The 25,412-nt window shown below is 45.1% G+C and overlaps 1 protein-coding gene across 2 annotated transcripts in view; it reads left to right on the forward strand.

Moving 5' to 3' along the window:
• Nucleotides 1–25,412, forward strand: part of USP54 (ubiquitin specific peptidase 54) — a 1,958,070-nt gene that overhangs the window by 452,766 nt on the left and 1,479,892 nt on the right. For both annotated transcript variants that reach the window (XM_069240548.1, XM_069240549.1), the window contains exon 4: nucleotides 16,819–16,953. In XM_069240548.1, the coding sequence (XP_069096649.1) occupies nucleotides 16,819–16,953 (135 nt within the window). The remainder of the gene's footprint in view (nucleotides 1–16,818; nucleotides 16,954–25,412) is intronic.

Below are 25,412 nucleotides of genomic sequence, written 5' to 3' on the forward strand. Positions count from 1 at the left end.
TGCCCCACTGCAGTCCAAAACAATGTGCCCACTCTAACCCAAAACAATCTACCCCAATCTAAAATAATCGGCCCACTCCAATCTAAACAATCCTCCCCACTCCAGTTAAAAACAGTCTGCCCCACTCCACTCTGCCCCACTCCAATCCAAAACAGTCTGCCCTGCTTTATTTGAAACAGTCTGCCCCGCTGCAGTCTGCCTCCACTTCATTCTAAAACAATTTGCCCCACCTCAAAACAATCTGCCCCACTTCTAAACAGTCTGTCCAGCTCCAATTCAGAACAGCCTGCCCACTGCAATCCAAAACAGTCTGCCCTGCTTTATTTAAAACAGTCTGCCCCACTTCAATCCAAAATAATTTGCCCCAATCCAATCTAAAACAATCTGCCCCACCTTAAAACAAAATGCCCCACTTCAAAACAGTCTGCCCCGCTCCAATCCAAAACAGTCTGCCCTGCTCCAGCATAAAACAGTCTACCTCGCTCCAGTCTATTACACTTCACTCCAAAACAATTTGCCCCACTCCAGTCTAAAACACTATCACTAGCTACAGTCTGCCCTACTCCAATCCAACACAATCTGCTTTCAATCCAGTGTGCGCTACTCCAATCCACAACAATCTGCCCCACTCCAATTAAAAACAATCTGCACCACTTCAAAACAATCTTCCCCACTCCAGTCTAAAATACTCACCCGCTACAGTCTGCCCCACATCAATCCAAGATAATTTGCCCCACTCCAATCCAAAACAATCTGTCCCATGCCAGCCCAAAACAATCTGCCCCGCTCAATCCAAAACAATCTGCCCTACTCTAACACAAAACAATCTGTCCTGCTGCAATCCAAAACAATGTGCCCACTCTAATCTGAAACAATCTACCTCAGTCTAAAATAATCTGCCCACTCCAATCCAAAACTATCTGCCCCATCTCAAAACAATCTGCCCCACTTCTAAACAGTCTATCCTGCGCCAATTCAAAACAGGCTGCCCGCTCCAATCCAAAACAGTCTCCCCTGCTTTATTTAAAACAGTCTGCCCCACTTCAATCCAAAACAATCTGCCCCACTCCAATCTAAAACAATCTGACCCACTCCAATCTAAAACAATCTGCCCCACTTCAAACAGTCTGCCCGCTCCAATCCAAAACAGTCTGCCCTGCTCCAGTCTAAAACAGTCTGCCCCACTCCACCTTTCTCTGATCCAAAACAGCCTGCCCAGCTCTGATCCAAAACAATCCTTCCCACTCCATTCCAAAACAATCCTCCCCACTCCATTCCAAAACAATCTGCCCGCACCAATCCAAAACAATATGCCCTGCTGTCGTAGTTGGACTCTCGCTCCTAAGCGAGACTTCTGGTTTAGGGATGACAGCACTTTTGTTTGTAGGTAACTGAGTCACTCCTATACCAAGTCGCAGCTGTCGGCCGAATCCTCCCGGCTCACAAGCTGTACCTCACCAAAAACCCAAACAGTAAAAGGTGATTTCTGGCAGCCTTATGCATTGGACTCTAGATTGCGACATCTCAGGGGAGTCATGGTGGAACGGAAGTTACCCTTTTCTCATGTTAGCAACAAGTCTCAGTCTCACAAAGGAGACGCAGTAGAATTTTCAATATATTTATTGAAAAGACTGCAGTCTACGGTAAAATGCATGAGCTGCAGTGATTAGGATAACAAATAAAAAAAAGAAGCATGATTGTAAAGATGAGAACCGTGAATAGAAAGACCCCCACAATGTTGCAATAAACATTGAAGTGTAAAACCCCCAGCATAGAGAACTAAACTGTTAACCTAATGAGATCTAAGTATGATAATCCTAATCTGCCAGTACCATGTACATGACAAGCGCACCTCCAACCTTCGTTACCTTGGAATGAGGTATCTAGGTCAGACTCTGGGGACACGAAGGCTGATTTCTGCAGCAAGGTGGCATGCAGCATAGATGGTGTCAATGACATCTGGTAGAAATCCCTCTTATAACCCTGTCTGTGTGAGGTGTATTTATACAGACCATGTAGGACCCATGATGCAGGTATGTTCCAGAGCAATAGATAAGGAGGCATACTTGTGGTGGCAATTATGTAAACAATCCCCGATAAGTGTACATTATGTTCCTGTCACCCATAAGTGAGAAGGGGACATGATGTGCCTACCTACATACATCACTTGATTATGGCGCTGATAGTGACGCCTTCAAAAAGTGGCACTGATAACACAAAATCCAAACATTTCTGTAACTATAAACATGGCAGCCATTTTAAAAGAAATAATAAATGAACTAAAACAGAGAAAACAAAGTAGGTTAAAAGTCACTAAGTGATGGTGGCACAGGCCTGCAAGCTAAAAGGCTAAGCTAACATCGTGAGTCCCAATAAAACTAACAGGATCCACTTCACCCTCCCCTTTGCCTGAGCAAGGATGACGCCATAAAGATGATACCATAGAAGGTGCATGAGTCCAGGCTAAAAATGCTCTGAGCTAAAATATGCTGAAATCTAATTAAAACTAGCTAAAAATATACAAAGAGATAAAATGTCGACCAGGACAACCACAGCAGGCCAAAGTTAAACTTATTTTAAAAAGCTATTTGGCATACACCTTTGAAACTTTTAGTAAGGCCAGTGGTCAAATTATCTAACAGTAGTCGTGATCTTGAAGAATGTCTCTGAAGTTATTGAATCGGAGCTCATCCAGGAATGACTGCTAGCGCAGATGTCTTAATTAGAAATTTTTAATGAATGTTTATGTATTTTGAATAATGACTTATGTTGAAAAATGAATAACGTAGAAAAATAATGTGCACGTTTGAAGTTGTGACCTCGAAGAATGGCTACTAGTGTTCACAAAATGTACTAAAATTTTGATTAATCCAAATGAAATATTAAAAATGTATTAAATTAATGTAATAATACGTCATATTAAGGGATATGAATTATGTTATTGCTTTTTTATTGTAGGCCTTAACTTAGCGAGTATCTTGGCCTAGTTTTGCCAGGCCTCATGCAGAAGCTGTATTTCTTAGCGTTTAGTGAAAAATGCTGACAGAGTGAACTAACTGTAAAATGCTCATTGTTTTAATAAATTGCTTAGTAGAGGCTTTCTATAGGAACCAACAGTGTGTAAAGTGTGCAAAGGGTTCTTTCCCAAGACGCGAACAATGAAGACACTGACTGGAGACGAAGATGCAACAAAATTGATACCGGACGAGCCGGATGATGAGAACATCGTACAGCAGACCAATCAACAACATGTGAACTGTGAAATATTAGAATTCATAGATTTGGTAAAGGGACAGCATTGGGAAGGGTAAAAACGTATGATTAATTTACCAATTGGAAATTGGGGAATGGGGGATGGTTTGGGTAACTTTGATATAACAATGTGACGGAGGGAAAAGACTTCAGGCTTATCCTGATTTTGTGAGGTGATATTTGGGGAAAGAAGAGATTCAAGATTGTATCATTGGGCTCATACTCTTTGAGAGCCTGATGTGTTGCTGATCGACTGATGACCTGAGGACGAAGTCTGACTCTGTTTGTTGACCCATACCGTGGATAGGTAGATATGACAATGACTGCATTGCATTTTCATGCCTTTTCTTTTTAAGTACCAACTGCACTGACTTAGTATTTTCTTTAGGTAGATGTTTTCCAAATCTGTGTTCTAAATTGTTTTGCATGAAGCCCCACATGCTGATGCTAATTGTAGTTAGTTGAGGTTGCATACATGACTACTGACAAAATATTGGGACAAATGGTTTGTCAGACTATCTTGCTGAACTTAATGGCTGTCATAGATTTACTGAATGGGGTTTTATTCATGACTTGTGTTGACGCCTTAGAATGTCTTTTGATTCAAGCTTTGATTAGATCATGTCTTCTGCGACTTGCTGACTAACAAGTGTTATTAGAATTGTTTTTATTAGAGTTGATGATGATTAAAATTCATGACTTTAGTATTGATAACAACTTACCAAATTTATACCTAAAGGTGTGGTTATTCATGGCTGAAAAGTCATGTTGTGTGTAATTACTGACTCCATTGATTGTTGATTTGACTAATGGTTATTGATTATTGTGTGTTGATTGTTTCTTTGCCAAAACTATGGTAAGAACACCCTGTATGAATCAAAACGTTCATCAACCTATACGTGTCCCCTTGTAAGTTTACTTATTAAGGACCGATGTGCCAACAACTCCACATAATCAGTTCGATGACAGGATTGGCAGATGGATCCACGGAGCAGTTGTACACCGAAGACTCAAGCGCAGGATCACCCGCGAAGGCAGCACCATTCGAAGTGCCTGAAATAGCAAAATAGTTCACAAGAGGAGGCTCCTAAGTGGCCTCGCAAATCAGCCTACGTCATACGGGGCACAACAGTGAATTAACCTTCATTGGGAACATCAACAGTTCTTTGTCCACACGAGGCACTGGTGGAACAGCAAGACACTTGAATGGTAGACACTCGAAGAGGCATCAGGTGCAATGAAAGACGGGTCACACGCACCATAGGACTGGTTTGAATGCCAATGACCAATCATGCTCCATTTCTTCCAGGAACGGAGCACCAAAGAACTGCACCATGTAATTGGGGCACAGCTGGGCGTAGCTCTATCATTTTGCTTAGCTGAGAAGACAAAACAACTGCGTATCAGGAACAGCAGCAGTATCCCCCCAGTCAGTGTCAAAGTCTGTGGAAAGCCACCAGGCACATTTTAAAAGAGTGAATGGATAGCTGATGGAATGACTCTGAAGGCAGTCTGGAAGATGGAAATGAATCCAGACCAAACAGCCTTAAAGAAATATACAATCTCAGTAGTGCTTGAAGCATTGAATAGTCTGATAAGCAGTTCTCCAAAATGCTTGGAAAAAGTGGGATTTAATAATGATTGTATCTCGGCTGATGATCTTGCTATCTGGAGAGCATACGTCTCCCTGGCCGATGTCAACTCCATTTGTTTTTGGAATAGTATTGCCTTTAGTCTGCTCAACTTTTTTCATAATTTTCATTAGTAGTATCAGTGTGAGGCCTCATTCTGCTACTCTTATCTCTTGTGTGAGGGGGAATAGAACATGTCCTCAACAAGTTACAATTTGAGAGACTGAAATTGTGTAGGCAATTCCTCATCCCGCAACAGTTCTGTTTGTTCAGAACCACATAATTTTCATTCAAAAATATATGAAATGTTGGATGAATCAAGGGGATTGGAGTACCCTTTAGAAGGCATACCAAGTTTGCGACCCCTCATTGCAAAAGCCATGAAGTGACACCTGTTTGCAAAACATTGCATGACTAACAGTAGTGTCACATTCGCTTCTGCTCAGAAAGACCTCTGTTTCGCCATTCAGAGATTTGAACTCTAAAGGCAATTCCCACTCTTTTTTTTATAAAGCTATCTTCCAGCTTCTTGTATCGGCCTACAGCAAAATGTTTCAAACATTTTGTGAAACAAAAGGTGGAAATTGGCAGATTTATGACACCATGTACCAGCCATATAGTTGAAGACTTTCTGCTACTGAGAAAGGCAGCTTTTCTGTATTAAACATGGTTTACCTCTCTTCCTTTTTAGCCATTATCAGTTGTTCCCTGGACAAATTAAAACTAGCAAACAAGTCACTACTGTTAATGTATTTCCATGGACGTGGCCATTTTTGAGAATATGTAGTGTCCAGCCTATCTGTGATGGAGCGCAGCTGACTTTGTCCCTGATGTAAAAGGACATGTCATTCTGAATGAGATCAGTCACAGGCGACACTAAGTTATTGTGGGTGTATATTCTGTTGGACAGAGTATTTATGCCATTATCAACACCAGCTAAGGCCTTTTCCATATTTTTCTTCTCTATTTGCCTTAAACGTGCATCTGCTTCAATTTGAGGAAGCTTCCATATTTCAATATATGTAGCATACAGGAATTATTTAGAGCGTGGCTTTCTTGGACCTAGCAAGAAATCTTGCAAGTCTACTTCCTCAGATAGAAGATTAAGATGTTCCTTAACTGCTGTTAAGATGATAGTTTGTAGCCATTGTTGGCAGTTTACCCACTCCATATGTGGTAACTATACCCGAGTGTTGACCCGACACATTGCGAGGGTTCGGTTGGCTAATCTTGAAACCCTTGAGGAATTAACAAAACATGCATGGAACTGATTTGTGTGTATTGGCCACAATAACCACTGGAAAGTGTGGAATTATAGGTATCATCCTGAACCCGAGCATTCTGTCCTTCATCGTGACGTTTAGGAATGATCGCCAACTGGTGAATTTGGCTGGTGTGGGGATACTGGATGTCATTATTTATTTTATTTTTGCTAACCCTAGACAGGATGTTGGTTGAACTATGTTGTTTAGGATCATTTGGACAGGAATAAGGCATGCTCTAAACAAACGTCCCTACCCTGAATTTGCCAATCTTGTGTTCCCCGTACACTTTTCTCATTGATAGTGCTCTTCTAGTATTCATAACCTATTACAGCATGTCAGGAAACAAAGGAATCTGAATAGACCAATTTGGTGTCAGTTAGCAAAAAGTTCCACATTTTGGATGGTGGTCATTTAAAATATCATGATTCTGCATTTGTAGTGTCATGCCCAGAAACATATGAAAATGTGTCTTCATATGTTTTAGGACTCCCCACAGGTGGTGCTGAACTATGTTCCCACTGTATGTAATTAAATACTGATCTATGTCTAGTTGCTCGGTGCAGATAGTAATGTCACCAATGATTAGAACAGGACCTTTCCCCATAATTTGCTGTTTTCATGTACACAACGTCAGTTTCAAATACAGTGTAATCCTGCAGCTCAGCAAGCATTGAATCAACTGTTTGAACTCGAGATGTAATTACATCAGTCATTTTAAATACATATGGAATTTGTATAACCTCAGTAGGCCTGTATATATCAAAGGGAACATTATCCCAAACAATCCCACCTGAAATTGGCACTGCTGAAATTTTTATAAGGGACAAGTCTCTTTGGATGTTATGTGAGGAAAGATAGGGTGTTAAAGTTAAAACGTCATCCACTGGCTAGACAGAGTAGCGTTCAGGAAGATAATTACCATTTATCAGAAGAGAGAAAACAGTCACATAACCAATTCAAAGCCGAAAGGCAAGCAATGTCAGAAATATCTACAGATATTACCACGGATAAACCAAATAGTTACTTTTAAGCCATATGTACAGCTTATTTGCCTTTGAAACTGTTTCAGTTGCAGGTGCAGATGAAGAAAAGTCATCAATGTCAGTGAAGTAACCAGAAGCAGTCTCTGTGAACACAGGAACCGGTGCATAACTGGTGGATCGATACACTTTGCGCGGAGGTTCATTGTAGATTGTGTCATCCGTTTATTTTGCATTGAAGTAAAAGACACCCACATCTTGCACAGTTTTTGTCAGTGAAGTGGTAACAAGAATCAGGAGAAGCTCATTCTCAGCCCTCCCACATGTTAGAGGAGGCATTTGTAGCATTGTTGTACATGCTGGTGTATTCAGAAGTGTTTTTGTTTCTTTGAAGAGGTATGTCCTGTTTGGTAGTGAGAGGGGACTAGAAATTACCCAAGGGACCTCTGGGTCTACTGTGCAGGATCGGCCAAATGATGCAATTTTATGTTGTTTATGGGGACAAGTCTGTTTCCTTTGGAACCTGGAAGCAGTGGTAAGATGACAGTTCTGATGCCTTGTATTCCCAGGACTGTAACCGGTGCTTTGTAGGATGGGCCAAATTCCTTCTTCACAGCAATCTTCTCACAAACCAGATGCCCGACTTTGGGAATCCAGCCTGTAGAAGTTGTTGGCAAATCCCTTATTTCTAAGGGGTTAGCACTGGTGCATGAATTATTATCACAAAATTGCTGAAGCTCCTGTAAGACAGTGAGATGTTCATTTATGTCAAAAGGTGTCTGCTGCCACCATACCAGGGCCATCTAAATCTGGGACATATACAGGGATCCCAAAGAGGACTTCATAAGGAGTGCGTCCTCCCAAGGACCCTCTTGGTGGATTATTCAGTGCTCCCTGGACCCCATATAGATGATGAAGCCGACTGCAGTCTGTACCTAATACTCTGGCTGTTGAGGACTGCTTTAGGTCACAATTCCTCTTCTCCACAACACTGTTACCCTCTGGATGATACGAAGAAGAGTAATGGAGTTCAAAACCCATCGTCCTCATGGTGTCCCTCAATGCACTAGATGCAAAAGAATGGTCCTGGTCTGAGTGGAATGCTGCAGCTGCATATGTACCGATAAAGACCAACAAGTCTTTTATAACAGTTCGATCATCAGCCAAACGCTGTGGCCATACCCACAGGAATAGAACAAGAATCAGCAGTGACTAAGATGTATTTGTATGCACAATCAGGCTGTAAGAGACCACAATTGTCCAGGTACACACATTGTAGTAGCCTGTTGGACACTAAGAGGGATGACTGCGATTGATGCTTGTTTGAGCCCTTTATTTGCTGGTAAATGTCACAGCAAAGGACGTATTGCTTGACAGTTTGTATAGACCAGGCCACCAAAAGTGTTTCTGTAAGAGTGATATTGTGGCCGCGAGACCAGCATGAGCAGATGCGCGTGTGTTCAACTGTCCAGTGTCTGCTTGAGAAATCTGGGCAAATTAAATAAGAGTGGTTTGATGCTGTGAGAAAGTAGCCTCTTTCTAGCCTTGTTACCCCCGCTTTTGGCCTGTTTGTAAGTATATGTCAGGGTGTTTTCACTGTCTCAATGGGATCCTGTTAGCCAGGGCCCAGTGCTCATAGTGAAAACCCTATGTTGTCAGTATGTTTGTTATGTGTCACTGGGACCCTGCTAGCCAGGACCCCAGTGCTCATAGGTTTGTGGCCTATATGTATGTGTTCCCTGTGTGATGCCTAACTGTCTCACTGAGGCTCTGCTAACCAGAACCTCAGTGGCTATGCTCTCTCTGCTTTACAAATTGTCACTAACAGGTTAGTGACCAATTTCACCAATTCACATTGGCATACTGGAACACACTTATAATTTCCTAGTATATGGTACTGAGGTACCCAGGGTATTGGGGTTCCAGGAGATCCCTATGGGCTGCAGCATTTCTTTTGCCACCCATAGGGAGATCTGACTATTCTTACACAGGCCTGCCAGTGCAGCCTGAGTGAAATAACGTCCACGTTATTTCACAGCCATTTACCACTGCACATAAGTAACTTATAAGTCACCTATATGTCTAACCTTCACCTGGTGAAGGTTGGGTGCAAAGTTACTTAGTGTGTGGGCACCCTGGCACTAGCCAAGGTGCCCCCACATCTTTCAGGGTAAATTCCCCAGACTTTGAGAGTGCTGGAACACCATTTCACACGTGAACTATACATAGGTCACTACCTATGTATAGCGTCACAATGGTAACTCCGAACATGGCCATGTAACATGTCTAAGATCATGGAATTGTCACCCCAATGCCATTCTGGCATTGGGGAGACAATTCCATGATCCCCTGAGTCTCTAGCACAGACCCGGGTACTGCCAAACTGCCTTTCCTGGGGTTTCACTGCAGCTGCTGCTGCTGCCAACCCCTCAGACAGGTTTCTGCCCTCCTGGGGTCCAGCCAGGCCTGGCCCAGGAAAGCAGAACAAAGGACTTCCTCAGAGAGAGGGTGTTACACCCTCTCCCTTTGGAAAAAGGTGTCAGGGCTGGGGAGGAGTAGCCTCCCCCAGCCTCTGGAAGTGCTTTGTTGGGCACAGATGGTGCCCATCTCTGCATAAGCCAGTCTACACCGGTTCAGGGATCCCCCAGCCCTGCTCTGGCGCGAAACTGGACAAAGGAAAGGGGAGCGACCACTCCCCTGACCTGCACCTCCCAGGGGAGGTGCCTAGAGCTCCTCCAGCGTGCCCCAGACCTCTGCCATCTTGGATTCAGAGGTGTGCTGGCACACTGGACTGCTCTGGGTGGCCAGGGCCAGCAGGTGACGTCAGAGACTCCTTCTGATAGGCTCTTACCTGTCTTACTAGCCTATCCTCCTTCCTAGGTAGCCAAACCTCCTTTTCTGGCTATTTAGGGTCTCTGCTTTGGGGAATTCTTCAGATACCGAATGCAAGAGCTCACCAGTGTTCCTCTGCATTTCCCTCTTCACCTTCTGCCAAAGGATCGACTGCTGACTGCTCAGGACGCATGCAAAACTGCAACAAAGTAGCAAAGACGACTACTGCAACCTTGTATCACTTCATCCTGCCGGCTTTCTCGCCTGTTTCCTGGTGGTGCATGCTCTGGGGGTAGCCTGCCTCCTTCTTGCACCAGGAGCTGTGAAGAAATCTCCTGTGGGATGACTGAATCTTCTCCCTGCAACCGCAGGCAACAAAAGACTGCATCACCGTCCTCTGGGTCCCCTCTCAGCATGATGAGCGTGGTCCCTGGAACTCAGCAACTCTGTCCAAGTGACTCCCACAGTCCAAGTTTGGTGGAGGTAAGTCCTTGCCTCCCCACGCTAGACTGCATTGCTGGGTACCGCATGATTTGCAGCTGCTCCGGCTCCTGTGCACTCTTCCAGGATTTCCTTCGTGCACAGCCAAGCCTGGGTCCCCGACACTCTAACCTGCAGTGCACAACCTTCTGAGTTGTCCTCCGGCGACGTGGGACTCCCTTTTGTGACTTCGGGTGGACTCCGGTTCACTCTTCTTCTAAGTGCCTGTTCTGGTACTTCTGCGGGTGCTGCCTGCTTCTGTGAGGGCTCCCTGACTTGCTGGGGGCCCCCTCTGTCTCCTCATCCAAGTGGCGACATCCTGGTCCCTCCTGGGCCACAGCAGCATCCAAAAACCCTAACTGTGACCCTTGCATCTAGCAAGGCTTGTTTGCGGTCTTTCTGCGTGGGAATACCTCTGCCAGCTTCTTCACGACGTTTGACATCCATCCTCCGAAGTGGAAGTTCCTAGTCCTCTTCGTTCTTGCAGAACACAAAGCTTCTTCCATCCGGTGACAGCTTCTTTGTACCCTCAGCTGGCATTTCCTGGGCATCTACCCACTCTTGACACTGTTGCGACTCTTGGACTTGGTCCCCTTGTCTTACAGGTACTCAGGTCCGGAAATCCACTGTTGTTGCTTTGCTGGTGTTGGTTTTCCTTGCAGAATCCCCTTATTACGACTTCTGTGCTCTCTGGGGGTTGTAGGTGCACTTTACACCTACCTTACAGGGTCTTGGGGTGGGCTATTTTTCCAACCCTCACTGTTTTCTTACAGTCCCAGCTACCCTCTACAAGCTCACATAGGTTTGGGGTCCATTCGTGGTTCGCATTCCACTTTTGGAGTATATGGTTTGTGTTGCCCCTATAGCTATGTGTTCCTAATGCAATTTACTGTAACTTTACACTGCTTGCATTACTTCCTTGTGCTATTACTGCATATTTTTGGTATTGTGTACATATATCTTGTGTATATTTGGCATCCTCATACTGAGGGTACTCACTTAGATACTTTTGGCATATTGTCATAAAAATAAAGTACCTTTATTTTTAGTATATCTGTGTATTGTGTTTTCTTATGATATTGTGCATATGAGACCAGTGGTACAGTAGGAGCTTTGCATGTCTCCTAGTTCAGCCTAAGCTGCTCTGCTATAGCTACCTTATATCAGCCTTAGCTGCTAGACACCTCTTCTACACTAATAAGGGATAAATGGACCTGGTACAGAGTGTAAGTACACCTTGGTACCCACTACAAGCCAGGCCAGCCTCCTACAGATGCGTTGTGCATAATCTGGAATGTAAATTCTGCCAAATTTAAAGAAACCAAGTAAAGACTGCAGTTTATTGATAGTGTTTGGTGGTTGGAGTTGAGCACATTTTTCTTTAAAGTGCGGGGCCAGGCTCTTGCACTAGTTTGATAGCTCGTATCCCAGGAACAATACACTGAGAAAGGGTATTTTAGTTTTTCTAAAATTGAATTAGTAGCCAAGGGGTGCAAATCCTAAAATGATCCGGTCGATCCTGACAAGATGAATGTTGGTTGTCATCTGTGAGCTAGATGTCATCCACATATGACAACACCTCGGGGTCAGTATCATGCAATATTGATGTTATATGGGCTGAGAGCAACCCTGGACTGTTTTTGTAGCCCTGGGGCAAAGAACAGAAGCGTTTTTGTGAGCCAAATGAGAATGCACTCGATCTTGACTTTGATTTGCTAAATTTTGGCAGAAAAAACATTGGAAATATCCAATGTAGTTAATTAGTGCAGTACTGCGCAAATTTTGTATTGCAAATGTGCCTGTGTTGTTGCTTAGGTGTCTGTAGTCTAAGGCAATTCTATATGAATGGTCTGGTTTTGCAATGTGGAATAATGGGTTATTTATTGCAGACACACAGGGCTCTATTACTCCCTGAAACCCAAGCTGAGTAAGGATCTCTCTCACTGGAACTTTAGCCCCGTGTATAACAGGATATTGGGTCTGAGGCTGGGGTGTAGACCTAGTAGGGATTACATGGTAGGGGGAATTTCTATCCCATTCTACGTGGTTGCGGTATAGCACGGATGCCTGCGTCAAAGCCAGCCAACCGGGTAGGTTTCTTTTACCACTTCCGGAACAAGATCTAAGAAAGAAGGCAAAATGACATCTTCCCCATGTAGGAGCTTACAGGCATATTCAGGTGGCCAATCTCTTTCTGCTAAGTTCATCCCAAAAAATTACAACAATTGGTGCGCCCCATGTCTCCCTCAATCTGGATATTTAAATCGTAAACCCTTTCGGGTGGAAGAACGCAACTGTCTGCAGTCTCGACTGCAAGAAAGTTGTTAGTTGCTGTCACATCCAGATGATCTTTCAGACTCTGGTGACATATTGTGAGTTATGTTGCGCTGTCCAGCAGGGTCACTGCCCATGTCTTGTTCTTTAGCAATGTTCTCAAGTTTGCTGACATGTTGAAATTGCTACCACCTTTTTCTTTTTAAATTGTGGCTTTTTTTGTGGGTATTTGTCTTCTGTCTTGTCTGAAGACCGTTGTAAGTCTTCTGTTTCACGTAGTCAGGGTGTTCGCCCACTGCCCCACTCACTCACTACGTCCATCTGGTGCATCCTGAATGGAGCGAGAGGGACATGAATTAGTACATCTGTTGGGAGCCTTTATATTTTCTCCACTTTCGAGATTATATCTTTTTCGGAGCTCTCCGGAATGTGGAGAGTATGCTCTCTATCTTCGTCTGTCATTATTTAGTTTTTGTTTATCCCAGTGATTCTTAGAAGCCTCTTGTGCTTCTTTAGTACCATCCTTCGGGGTGATACTCTGAATGTCAAGTTTTTTCGGCTTGACTCCCAAACTATCCCTCCCTATACTAGTATAGATATCAGAAATAATTTTTGGTAGTGGACCCTCCTGTTCTGAATGGCAAGCACATTGTGAGAACTCTTTGTTTATTTTGGGGCACTATATGGGGAACCACTGCTTCCAGCTGGGTAGTTGTTTGTGCTATCCAGAAACAAATCTGTTCACGTTCCAACAGGTGCTTTGCCCATGGTAGAATGTATTGTTTGTGGGTTAATCCCAGTTGCAGCCACTTGGTGACCAGCTAGTGCAGCCCGTACTGGGTAGGTGTTCCAGGTCTGCATAGCTAATTAAACTAATCGTCTGTAAAGTTGTACTAGCTCATTATAAAGTGTGTGTACATCAGCTATTTGCAGTGCCTGTATGCCAGGATGTGGTGTGTATGTGGCAGACATGGGCCACGTCGTTCCGTCTTTATTTTAGGAACCTAATCTCACAGGTTGTATTACACGTGATAGGGCACCATTGAATAGGAATAGAATGTTTCTGTTTGGTAAGATTCATTAACTTCCACAATAAATGTAACATCCCTGCCCTCATCTGTTAAGCCATGGGCTATTAGATATACTGTTAATGCATGTCTGACATTTTCAGGAATGTCTGTGGCATTAGCCATGTTGAATAATGGAAACAGAAAAGAAACACCAAATGGGGATAAGTTATTTTAAGGTTTGAAGCTTAAACAACCTACAGCCTAGTTAGGTTCCTCCTGTTCAGCTGAGGAGGTTATCCCCAAGACCACAGATGTCTCCATATAACAGCACTAAGAGTACCTGTTGTGTGTGAGACAGAGATACTCAGGATATCTGTAAATTAATGCCAAAACATCATCGTTGGTAATCTGCCCCTCTCCAATCCAAAACAATCTGCTCCACCCAAATCTGCCCCACTCCAGTCCAAAACAATCTGCCTCACCCCAATCCAACACAATTTACCCCACTCCAATTCAAAACAATCTACTCCACTCCAATCCAGGCCACCCACTCCAATCGACTGCAACCCAACCCTCCCACTCAATTCCATTTCAACCCTCACCAATGCACTGAAACCCAATCCATCCCACTCCAGCCCAAAGCACCCACCCCACTCCAATCCACCCAAAAACCCACCCCCCACTCAAATCCACCTTAATCCATTTCGCTCCAGTTTACCTTAATCCTTCCCATTCCGATCCACACCCTCCACTCCAGTCCAATCCACCATAATCCACCCTAATCAAATCCTGTCCACTCCAGTCTAATCCACCACAATTCAAACCACCCAACTCCAATCCAGTCCACCCCACTTCAATCCTCCCCACCCAACTCCAATTCTTCCCCGCAATCCAATCCAGTCCACCCCAATCCAATGCACCCTAGCCCACCCCAGTACAGTCCACCCCAATTTTTTCAACTCTAACCCAACTCACTCATTCCATTCCTCTCCAGTACACCTCACCCCATGTCAGTCCAATATACACAACTCTTTTTTACCCCCTATATCCTCTCTACCCCAATCCACACCACTCCACCCCACTCAACCAACACCACTCCAACCCCCCACTCCAATCCATTCCATCCTATCCAGTCCACCCCACTCCAATTCAGTCCAACCCACTATAATCCAGTCCAACCCACTTCAATCCAATCCACCCATTTCAAATCCAATCCAGCCCACCCCACTTCAATCTGCCCAACTCCTAACCAATCTACCCCACTCCAAACCAAACCATTCTACACAAATCCAGTCCACTCCAATCCTCCCCACTCCAATCCACCCCACTCCAGTTAAGTCCACCCCACTCAAGCCAATCTATTCAACCCCCCACCCAACTCCAAATTAATCCACCCCACTCCAATCCTTCCCCCGCCAGTCCAGTCCAGTCCAGTCCAATCCACCCAACCCAACCCCACTCTAATCCAGTCCTCCCCTCCAGTCCATTTCTCCAATCCACCCTGTTACACTCCACTACACACCACTCTACGACACTCTCTGCCACTGAACTCTTCTCCTCTCTACTCAACTCTATAACGCTCTACTCCCCATACTCCACTTTGACGCCACACCAACAAATCTACTCTACAACATTCTGTGCACCAGCTTTTAGCCATGCTGAACGGGCAACCACATTGGTGTACAACATGGAAAACACATTGCCAATAGCTTTTGTACAGACGAGACCTATTAGCTTTGCCAATGCTTGCCTATCACTTGGAATGGAGATTATTTGAAAGCTCTTGGGTTACAACTTGATTTGGCAATATCTTGTAATTGCTGCATCTCTTGCACCTATCTGCGCATATCTCCCATCAACCAGTGGGACCTGGTTTGTACAGAACACACACTTCATATCCATTAAGAAAGAGCTCAACCACTGGGGTTCCCTAAAACAATATACCATCATAGAGAGTTTGCAGTAGCTCTAATGTGAACTTGCAGCCCCTAAAAAACCCACCAGTAGGAAGTCAGGCGTCCCCGTTGTGAAAGCTGGGTGAATTTTGAATCAGAATTGTGTTTTAGAAAATTAATCAGCCAAATACAGCAAATGTCGCAAACCACTTCACCCACAGGTAAGTACCAGCATTATACTACAAGTGTACATATGCCTGTATTTATGGAAATATCAACCTATTTTTAATTACCCATGATGTCTGCTCAGCTGTTGTCCTAGGGTTCACAAAAGACAGCATGGAGAGTCACTCACATGAAGCACAATTTTCAGTATTTTTTTCGTTTTTTAAATAAGTACTGAGTGGACATATATTGTTCCAAGTATTTATTTATCTGTAAAAATCTGTAAAAACGGAAAACTGGGAGCTTAATAGCCTGCACATGCACACTTCCGCCCCCCTCTCCCCCCCCCCCCCCCCCCCCCCAGTTAAGCCCCATTTTTTTCTCAACATTTTCTTTTGGGTGAAAACCTCTCCAAAGCCCGAAAGAGCACTGGGATGTGGCTTTTTCCTATTTGGAGTGGTATTAAAAGTTTTTCTGTGGATGGTTTGGGATTCCAGTCCATTTCTGAATGTTATACATTTGGATTCCTCATGGAAAAAAATAACCTAATAACGAATGTGAAGCATTATCAAGCTAACAAAGTGATTCCAGCGTAAAGCAGAAATTCCACAGTGTGTGCTTAATGTAATGATATACGATATCAAGCAAATGGGTATGGAGCAATTAAAAAGGAAAATAAATTACTTGGCGAATGACTTACTTGAGTAAATAGCTTATAATAAACATGACTGGAGCCAACGTCCTGCCATGTATTGAGTTTTCGGAAATTGTTTCATGATAACGCAGCAGAAAATAGAAACTAGCGTGTGGCATTAGTTTAGTGTCTTGGAGTTAGTAAAGTTCCCTTTTTTAGACTCCTAAAGTTTCTTTGGATTTCGATGTCTAATGCAAATTAACAAATCTTGGTGTTAACAATGACTAATGGGACCCAGAACAGAGATGCTTATCCAGGTCCATTGTACAATCTTCAATTGGGCATAAGTGGTAGAGTTGTGGAATGGATGTCAACTCCGATTGTCCTCGTTCTTCCCCAGGAGATCTTTAACCAGTTCCAGTGCAGCAATGAGAAGGTGCTCCCTTCAGATGCCCTCCGCAGTGCCCTTGCCAAAACCTTTCAAGACGAGCAACGTTTCCAGCTGGGTATCATGGATGACGCAGCAGAATGTTTTGTGAGTACAACGTCCTTGCAACTCAAGGCATATTTAAAATTGTGGATATTATATAGTTTAGCGCAGGTCTGTGAAATGCTTTTTACTGAAGTATTTACAGCCCGGTTTGGTTTGTGCACGATGCTATTAGAGAATTTTTGTAGCAATTGATAAGTATCAGGTAACACACTGCGCAACACATTACATCCATTACGGTCAATACACAAGTACGTCATTTAGGGATCGCCAGGGGTCACAGATGCGGCCCCGGACATGCCCCTTGCGATCCCTTGCACTGCCTTTGCGACCCTGGCCTCGGAAGGGGCAAAATCAGTACCAGTAGCACAATGGCAGCTCCACTTTCTTTGTCTTCTGTCAATTTTATATTACACTAATAGTGAATAATATTTTATTGTTCACTATTAGAGTAATAGAGAATTAATTACAATTAGCTGGAATATGACCCTCCCTGGCAGCTGAGGTAAAGGAAAAACGATTTTAAATGTATCTTGTGTGCATGCTTGCAGGGGAGAGTATTTAAGTGAGGGTGTGTATATGTGAAGGTGTAGCTTTGTGTTACTATCCGTGTGTGTGATATGCCACCTCCGCTACCCCTGGCAGTTTAGAGAATTAATGTCCATGTCAGTGCATAATTCTCAACTGTGTAAATGTATAGATGGGAAAGCCTGGCACCACACTTGACTTACATAAAGGACAGGGGAGAACTAGCCAGATAGATGGGAAGATCAGATTTCCTCAGCTGTCATAATCTATACTGTTGTGCTCACATAGAATAAGCCTTCTCACTTTGATTGTGTAAATATACTGGCCCAGGTCAGTCAACTCCAAGAAACCATTTAGTGAACAAGCACTCTATCAAGTGCAATAAACAAACATGCACATGGTTTATCTCTGCTGTTTGTGTGCCTTGCTTGAAAGTGGTTCATTGTCTAAGGAAAATTAGCAGTGCTTTACCTTTACCTGTCCTGTATGTGTCCGCGGACCTTAGTGAAATCTGATCCCTAAAATTAAGCCAAACTGATTTGCCAGTGCTTGTTTGGAATTGAAAGCAACTTTGACTTGTTTTATGTCAGTACCGGGCAAAGCAGCAGTTCCTGTCACTTTTAGAAGTCCAGCGCAACGGAACCACGCCTGCACTTTTCACACTTATCACACCAGGCTCGCAGTTGCTCCCTTTTGCAGTAGTAATCACAGGTGCCCAAACGAGTCCCCCCGTCTCTTGGTAACAGCATAGGTCGATCAAGGCGTGAACTTCATAGCTAGAGACGGTTCCTGAAAGACTGCAGTCTTCTTCAGAGGAACGTGCTAGTACGATGCATGAACTGAACAGCTGTGTCGGGGTATTGCGCTTGTATTTAGAAGCGGAAATCCCACGGCGAGTGCGATTATGGAGCATGGCTGAACTGCTCGCACAGAAAGGTTATATGAAGATGTCAGCCCAAAGGTACTTAGATTCACAGCTGTGTTCCTGACAGCTGTTTATTTCCTCTGCTTTCCTGACCTCTATTTTTTGTTCATTACGCCTGTTTGTTCTCTATATCTAGCTCCTGCGGTTCTTTCTTCCACTTTTCTGCCCTGCTTCTTCAGACTAACTTTGCTCTTCAGTTGTCTAGGCGTTCTTCCAGTCTCTCCAGACTTATGCTTGGATCAGCTCCTTGCTCTGAAGTTCACACTACCCCGTCTCCTCATCGCTGCGCTTCTGGGACCTCCTTTAAACCTCCCAGCCAACTAGACGAGATGAAGAAGTATGAGAACTACTGTTTTACCGTCGGCTAACATTTCCCATGGCCTCTGGCCCCACCCTTACATTCCAATCAGGAAGGGTCCATAGCTTAAAGGTAATAGTGCATCGATTCACATTTGCTCAAACCAACAGTTCATTAGGTGCTCTTTAAATATATATATTCGCCAGTGTTCTAGCTGTAGAGAGCCACCCGGGCTCTCCGTTGTTCTGTATCTGGTTCCGCACGTGGTGACGTAGCACGGAACCGAGGTGATATAATAAAGTCGGGGCTGCGCTGACGCAGTTAGCCCCGGAGACCATAACTAAACTGCCTGTGTCATACTTGCATCCTCACCCATCCGTGCCGCCTTGAGGTTTTACATTGGCGACGAGCTGGATTGCGAGTAGACACGAGCCAGCTGCGACGCAGAAGAAGGAAAAAAAATATATATATAAACACGACGCCGCATGAGGAATTGGCGCTGCACACCCCATGACCGTGGTGGGTGAGGCCATTTCCCCTTCATCGCGAGCAAGATGCTGTAAGGAGCGCTCACCTTCTCACCTGGTGTGGAGAGGACCAGTCCGGTGACGGCGGTCTCCCTCGGAAAGGAAGGTGAGGTGCTCATGCATCTTCCCCGACCGGTGCGCTGTGGGAATATAAAGGCCCTGTAGGCCAGACTGGGGAGCCCCGCCCTGTGAGTCTCGCCTGTGCACGCTTCTGGAGCTGCACCACGCGGCGAGTCCTGGAAGCGAGTGTTGCCAGGCAACGGCAACACGAGTTGTCGGTGATCCCAGCTGGCAGAGGCCCTGGGAACAACGTGAGCGAGGAGAACCACGGTGGAGGGGTGTGGCTCTCCAAAAGGAAATGAATTTTTTTTTTTTTAAAAGAACAAAGAATAAAATAATAATAAAAGAATAAGAATAAGGACAATAAAGGAAGAAGGGGCAATGTCACAGAAAACAATAAGGTACACTGTGAAGAAAAAAAAAAAAAAAGAAAACCAATCTGTAGGTTGACACGAAGGCTGCAGCCAACCAGTGAGGGCACACAAAATCAACATGAGCGCGCCACCACAAGAAAATCCACAAGCCCCACCACAAGGGAATCCACAAGCCCCTGTGCGTCCAACTAACAGCGCTCACTCCTCAGTCACATCATCGCCAAGATGGCGCCTATGGTTGAACCGATTAGAAAACTACTTCTGCGCCACCAGAGAAACAGATGGGGCCGTGCGTAGGACTCTCATGCTGCTCATGGGGGGAGACGAACTCCAAGAGCTGTTTGATGCACTCCCAAACACTGGTGATAGAGCGGATTTCAATGCTGCAGTGGAAGCACTGAATAAACATTTTGACCCACAGCTGAACTCAGACTTTGAACGCTTTAAACTCCGGCAGGCTCAGCAAACGGATGTTGAGTCAATGGATATGTTCTATGCACGACTAAGAAAGCTAGCAAGCTCGTGTGTAGGCCTCAACCAACAGGAGGAGATCAGGGCACAGATCATTCAAGGGTGCCGATCGAATACACTTCGGAAGCTCATCTTACGCCAGCAAGGCATGCCCCTTGATGCCATTTTGGTTTTGGCACGGTCACACGAACTATCAGCGGTGCGGGCGGATGCCATGGCGGCAGTAAGAGGGCAATCACTGGCCGCTGCGTCAAATACGCATCCAGTCCAGGTGAAAGAAGAGCAGGTAGGTGCTATCCAAACTAGTCAACCATCAGGACGAAAGGTGAACTATGGCAGACAAAACACTCACACCTGTCGAAGCTGTGGGTACGATCACAAACCACCAATGGTGTGTCCAGCCAAAGGGAAAACATGTGACAAAAGTGGCTAAGATGACCACTTTGCGAGAGTATGCAGGTCTGGCAAAGGATGGCAAGGGAACCCAAAAGGAAGGGATGCCAAGGTCAGAAGTGTGACTAAAGAAACTGGTGATTCTGGCGAGACCACAACTCAGAAGACCCCAGTATTCGAAGAGGACGAAGACATCTTTGTGATCTCGTTCACCAGTGGGAGGCAACAGAAATAGCGACCTACTCCCATGAGCAATATCCAGATCAACGGCAAGTCGGCGACAGTGCTCATAGATACAGGAGCGTCGGTAAATGTGATGGATGAGACTCTGTTCAGGCAGTTGACCCCAGCACCATCGCTTGCCCCAACTACCGCTAAGATTTACAACTATGGGGGCAGGGAACCGCTTCCTCTGAGGGGCACGGTCGAGGTGTCAGTGTCCAGCGTGCAGGTGTCAACACTGGCAAGGTTCTATGTGGTGGCTGGAGACTGAGGTACGGTGTTGGGCTGTCACACAGAGGAAGAGCTTGAATTAGTATTCTTCGCGCTACAAGTATATGACTCTCATGCTGAGCGTTTGGTTGACGAGTTTTCGCAGCTGTTTGAAGGCCTGGGGAGACTCAAAGGTAAAAGTGTCAAGTTACACATAGATCGTAGAGTGACGCCCGTTGCTCTCAGACACAGACGCGTTCCATTTCATCTACGACCAGCTGTGGAAAAGGAACAACAGTTGCTTGAAGATCAAGGGGTGCTCGAGAAGGTAGACGGGCCCACACCGTGGGTGTCGCCGTTGGTAATAGCACCGAAACCTAAGCAACCTGGCGCCATCCGGTTGTGTGTCGATATGCGCCTACCTAATAAGGCCATCAAAAGAGAGCAGTATATCACGCCTACGATGGATGATATCATAGCGGATTTGAATGGTGCACAGTGGTTTTCGAAATTAGACCTCAATGCTGGGTATCATCAGTTGGAGCTGGAGCCTGAGAGTAGAAATATCACTACATTCTCAACGCATGTGGGACTTAGGCGATACAAGAGATTAAGATTTGGGGTATCCTCGGCCGCCGAAGTGTTTCAAAATGTGATTAATTTAAGTGATGACATCCTCATCTATTCTAAAACCTGAGAAAAACATCAACACTTAAGGGCCACACTCCTGAGGCCATCCGCCAAGCACCGGTTCCGAAGAACACCACAGAAGTTAGAAGTTTCCTGGGGATGGCAACCTATTGTGGGAGGTTTATTCCACAACTTGCGACTATGGCGGAGCCTCTCAGACAGCTCACAAAAACTGTGCAAAGGTGGGAGTGTTGAGGGCCGATATCAAGACAGCCTTACTAGAAAAGTCAACGATGGCGTACTTTAACCCTCGCCGACCGACTGAGGTGGTGGTAAATGCAAGTCCAGTAGGGCTGGGCGCTGTTCTTCTCCAGGAGAAAAAACCCGCAAAAGTGGGTTCCAGTTGCATATGCCAACAGAGCACTGTCTTCGGTTGAAACACGATACGCCCAAATAGAACGGGAGGCATTGGCGATTTGGTGGGCGTGCAAACATTTTCATCTGTATCTATATGGCCAAGAATTTCAGGTGGTGACCGATCACAAGCCTCTAGTCGCACTGTTTTCCGGCTGTCCTCGTCTAAGCCCCCCGCGAATAGAATGGGGGACTGTTCTGCTGCAACCTTACCGTTATACTGTCATCTATCGGCCGGGAGTGAACAACCCGGCGGATTATTTGTCTCAACACCCGTCCTTAACCCCACCTGATGACTCACAAGAGAAAGATGAAGATAGCACCGAAGTATTTGTTAACATGGTGGTGCAATCGGCATGCCCCAATGCCCTGAGTGTAGGAGACATTGTGGACGCCACCAAGGTGGATACAACTCTCAACCAGGTCAAAGAAGCACTGAATCACAGGAAATGGAAGCTCTCGCTGTAAAAGACTAAAGTGGCCAATCATGAATGCAGAGCAGCAATGCAAGGGATGTGGAGGGTGCGAGATGAGTTGTCTACAGATGGACAAGGACTGGTCCTGCAAGGAAGGAGGATTGTGCTGCCTCAGAGTTTGTGGGACAAAGTAGTGGAGTTAGCACATCAGGGCCATCAAGGTGCTGCCAAGACTAAGGCAAGATTGCGGGCCAAAGTGTGGTTCCCTGGTATGGACAGTCAAGTGGACGAATTGGTGGGAAAATGCCATTCCTGTGTAATCACTTCAGGAGATCCCCCCCTGCTGTCCCGTGGTCACTGAGCCAGCTAGTGTGAAGCCATGGACAAAAGTCAGTATGGACTTTGGGAGCTTCCCGGATGGGCGGCTGACTGTCGTCCTCATTGACTCTTGCACCAGGTTCCCTGTTGTTGACATTGTGTCTTCCACGGCCTTTGAGAATGTAAGGCCGGTGCTTCAGAGAACATTTGCCATGTTTGGCCTTCCTGATGAAGTTAGAACAGACAATGGTCTGCCTTTCCATGGACAGGAGTTTAGGTCTTACCTTGAAGGTTTGGCTGTACATCATCGCAGGGTTATGCCCTATTGGCCACAGGCTAATGGTGATGTAGAAAAGTTCATGTGAACTCTAAACCGGGCCCTCAGAATAGGAGTTGAGCAAAGAGAAGACAGTGAGAAGTGTTTACAGGACTTTTTGAGTGCTTATCGCCAGACCCCTCACAGCACCATGGGGTGTGCCCCGGCCGCACTGATGTTTAAAGTTCCACCTCGGGATTACATCCGGTCTGGTCCTCAGTAAACATCGCCTCAGCTGGATGTTGCAGCCACTCAACAGCGCAGAGAATGCACCAATCGGAAACCACTGAACGACGGCGATGTCGATACAGGTGTTTTCAGAAAGGAGATATGGTGGTAGTGAAGAATCGCCGGCCAGGTGGAAAATTCCAAACTCCATTTGAGCCTGAACCTATGTTGGTTGTCAGTGTCCGGGGTACCATGATAACAGCCGCACGAGGCCGGCAGAGGGTAACCAGGAACGCATCACATTTCAGAAAAGCAGGGGTTGAAATTGCATTCGAGGAGGAGGAAGAGATTGATGATTCAACGGTGGAGTCACCGGCTGAGGATGTACAGACTGAGAGGGCCCAGGTAGCAGCACCCAGTGCACCTCACCCTCCGGGTGAAAATGTCAGCAGGGGACAATCGCTTCTCAGGGGTGGACATTATCATCTATGCCCCAACCCGTTGCCGAACAGTCAGCTCAGAGATTTTGTCTGTGCCCTGGGTTTCTAAGGAGCAACGGTGGATCCGCGCTGCTTGGTTACCAGAGAGTGTTGTCCCTGGAACTTTGTATCCTTTCCTCTGTTTTTATTATGAGTGTGTTTTCATTTCATTTTTTTTGCATTTCTAGTTTCTTGCATATTCGTTATCTCTTCTCTGTGAAGTAAAACTTGGGAGGGATGTAGATAGCCACCCGGGCTCTCCGTTGTTCTGTATCTGGTTCCGCGTGTGGTGACGTAACGCGGAACCGAGCTGACGCAGTTACCCCCGGACACCATAACCAAGCTGCCTGTGTCATACTTGCATCCTCACCCATCCGTGCCACCCTGATGTTTTACACTAGCCATAATTTAAAGAGCTATTGGTGGCTGTCTATAGTTTTTGATCCTATTGAACACCTACTCATTGTCAACCTGTTTCATCGAGCCATTTCTCACCCCAGATGTTCCATGTCATTTTTTTCCTGTTTTGTTTGAGAAGTTCCATAGATTAAGTAGGTCTTCTCTTCCTATAGCGTGGTTTTCATATATTTTGGTTTGATGGATATTTAATCTGATCCTCAAGTAGAGTTGACAGATAGCGAGCCACCTACTCTATACCCATATGCAGAAGGTATCTTCTTATTCTTTAAAAGTTAACGGTTTTCTTCTCAAATCGCAGATTTTGAATCTATCTTTGAACTAATTTATTGACTTGATAGTAAGTCTTTAAGACAGTTCGGTTTGGTGCACATTTCTGGCACAATTTTTACCCTTTATTCATTAGATCATAGATGGCTAAAACTGGACTCGTACATTGTGTAACCTCTATTTAGGATTTTTTTTACCCATGATTCAAATATTTCATACTTGTAGTCATTTGCACGCAGTCAACGAGTGAAAATTAATTGTGAGTTATGTATCCTTTTAGAAATACCTTTGTTGTAGGGTATCCATGCAAAGGTAACTGACCTTTTTGCAACATTAACCTTTTTCTATTAATCCGTTATGTGTAGTGGCTGGGTCTTGAGCTGCTCCTATTCTTTTTTTTTTTATTTTTTTTCTTCCCTTTTTTTCTTTTGGTTGTCAACCAGAGGTGAGCAGTGCCAGTCCCGTATGTTATGCTATGGAAATTTGTGCACTGATCACACATGAGGGTATCCATGTGCTTTAACAGGTGAGTGGGTGTATGTAATTCCCAGAGCCAGGTCATCAGCTTATTGCGGAAACCAAGAAATAAAGGAGGAGGACCTGATGTGCTCAGGGAGGTCGTTCCATGTTTTGGGTGTGATATAGGGGGACGAGGGATCTCCTGCTCTTTTTTTGTGAATGCGAGAGGTGCATGCAAGCGAAAGTGAGCATAAGGGTCTGGTCAGCAGGTGAAAGTGTATGAGGCTGTTAAGGTATGGTGGTGCAATGATATGTATGGCTTTGTATAGGTGAGTGAGGAATTTTACTTGGCTGTGCTTGGCTTGGCTCACAGGAGGGTTCAATATGAGTCTTACAGTGGATTTCTGGATGGCTTAGAGTCGGAGAAGGAGTTGCTTGGAGATTTTGTCATAGAGTGCATTGCCATAGTCAAGCTTGCTTGTGATGAGTGCCTGGGTGATGGTCCATCTTGTGTTCTGTGGCAGCCATTTGAACATCATTCATAGGATGCATAGGATATGGGAACAGGAGGCGCTCCCTGCATTAGTGAATTTGTTGTCCAGGATGATA

Source organism: Pleurodeles waltl, chromosome 6 (genome assembly GCF_031143425.1).
Source record: "Pleurodeles waltl isolate 20211129_DDA chromosome 6, aPleWal1.hap1.20221129, whole genome shotgun sequence".
Taxonomy (NCBI): Eukaryota; Metazoa; Chordata; class Amphibia; order Caudata; family Salamandridae; genus Pleurodeles; species Pleurodeles waltl.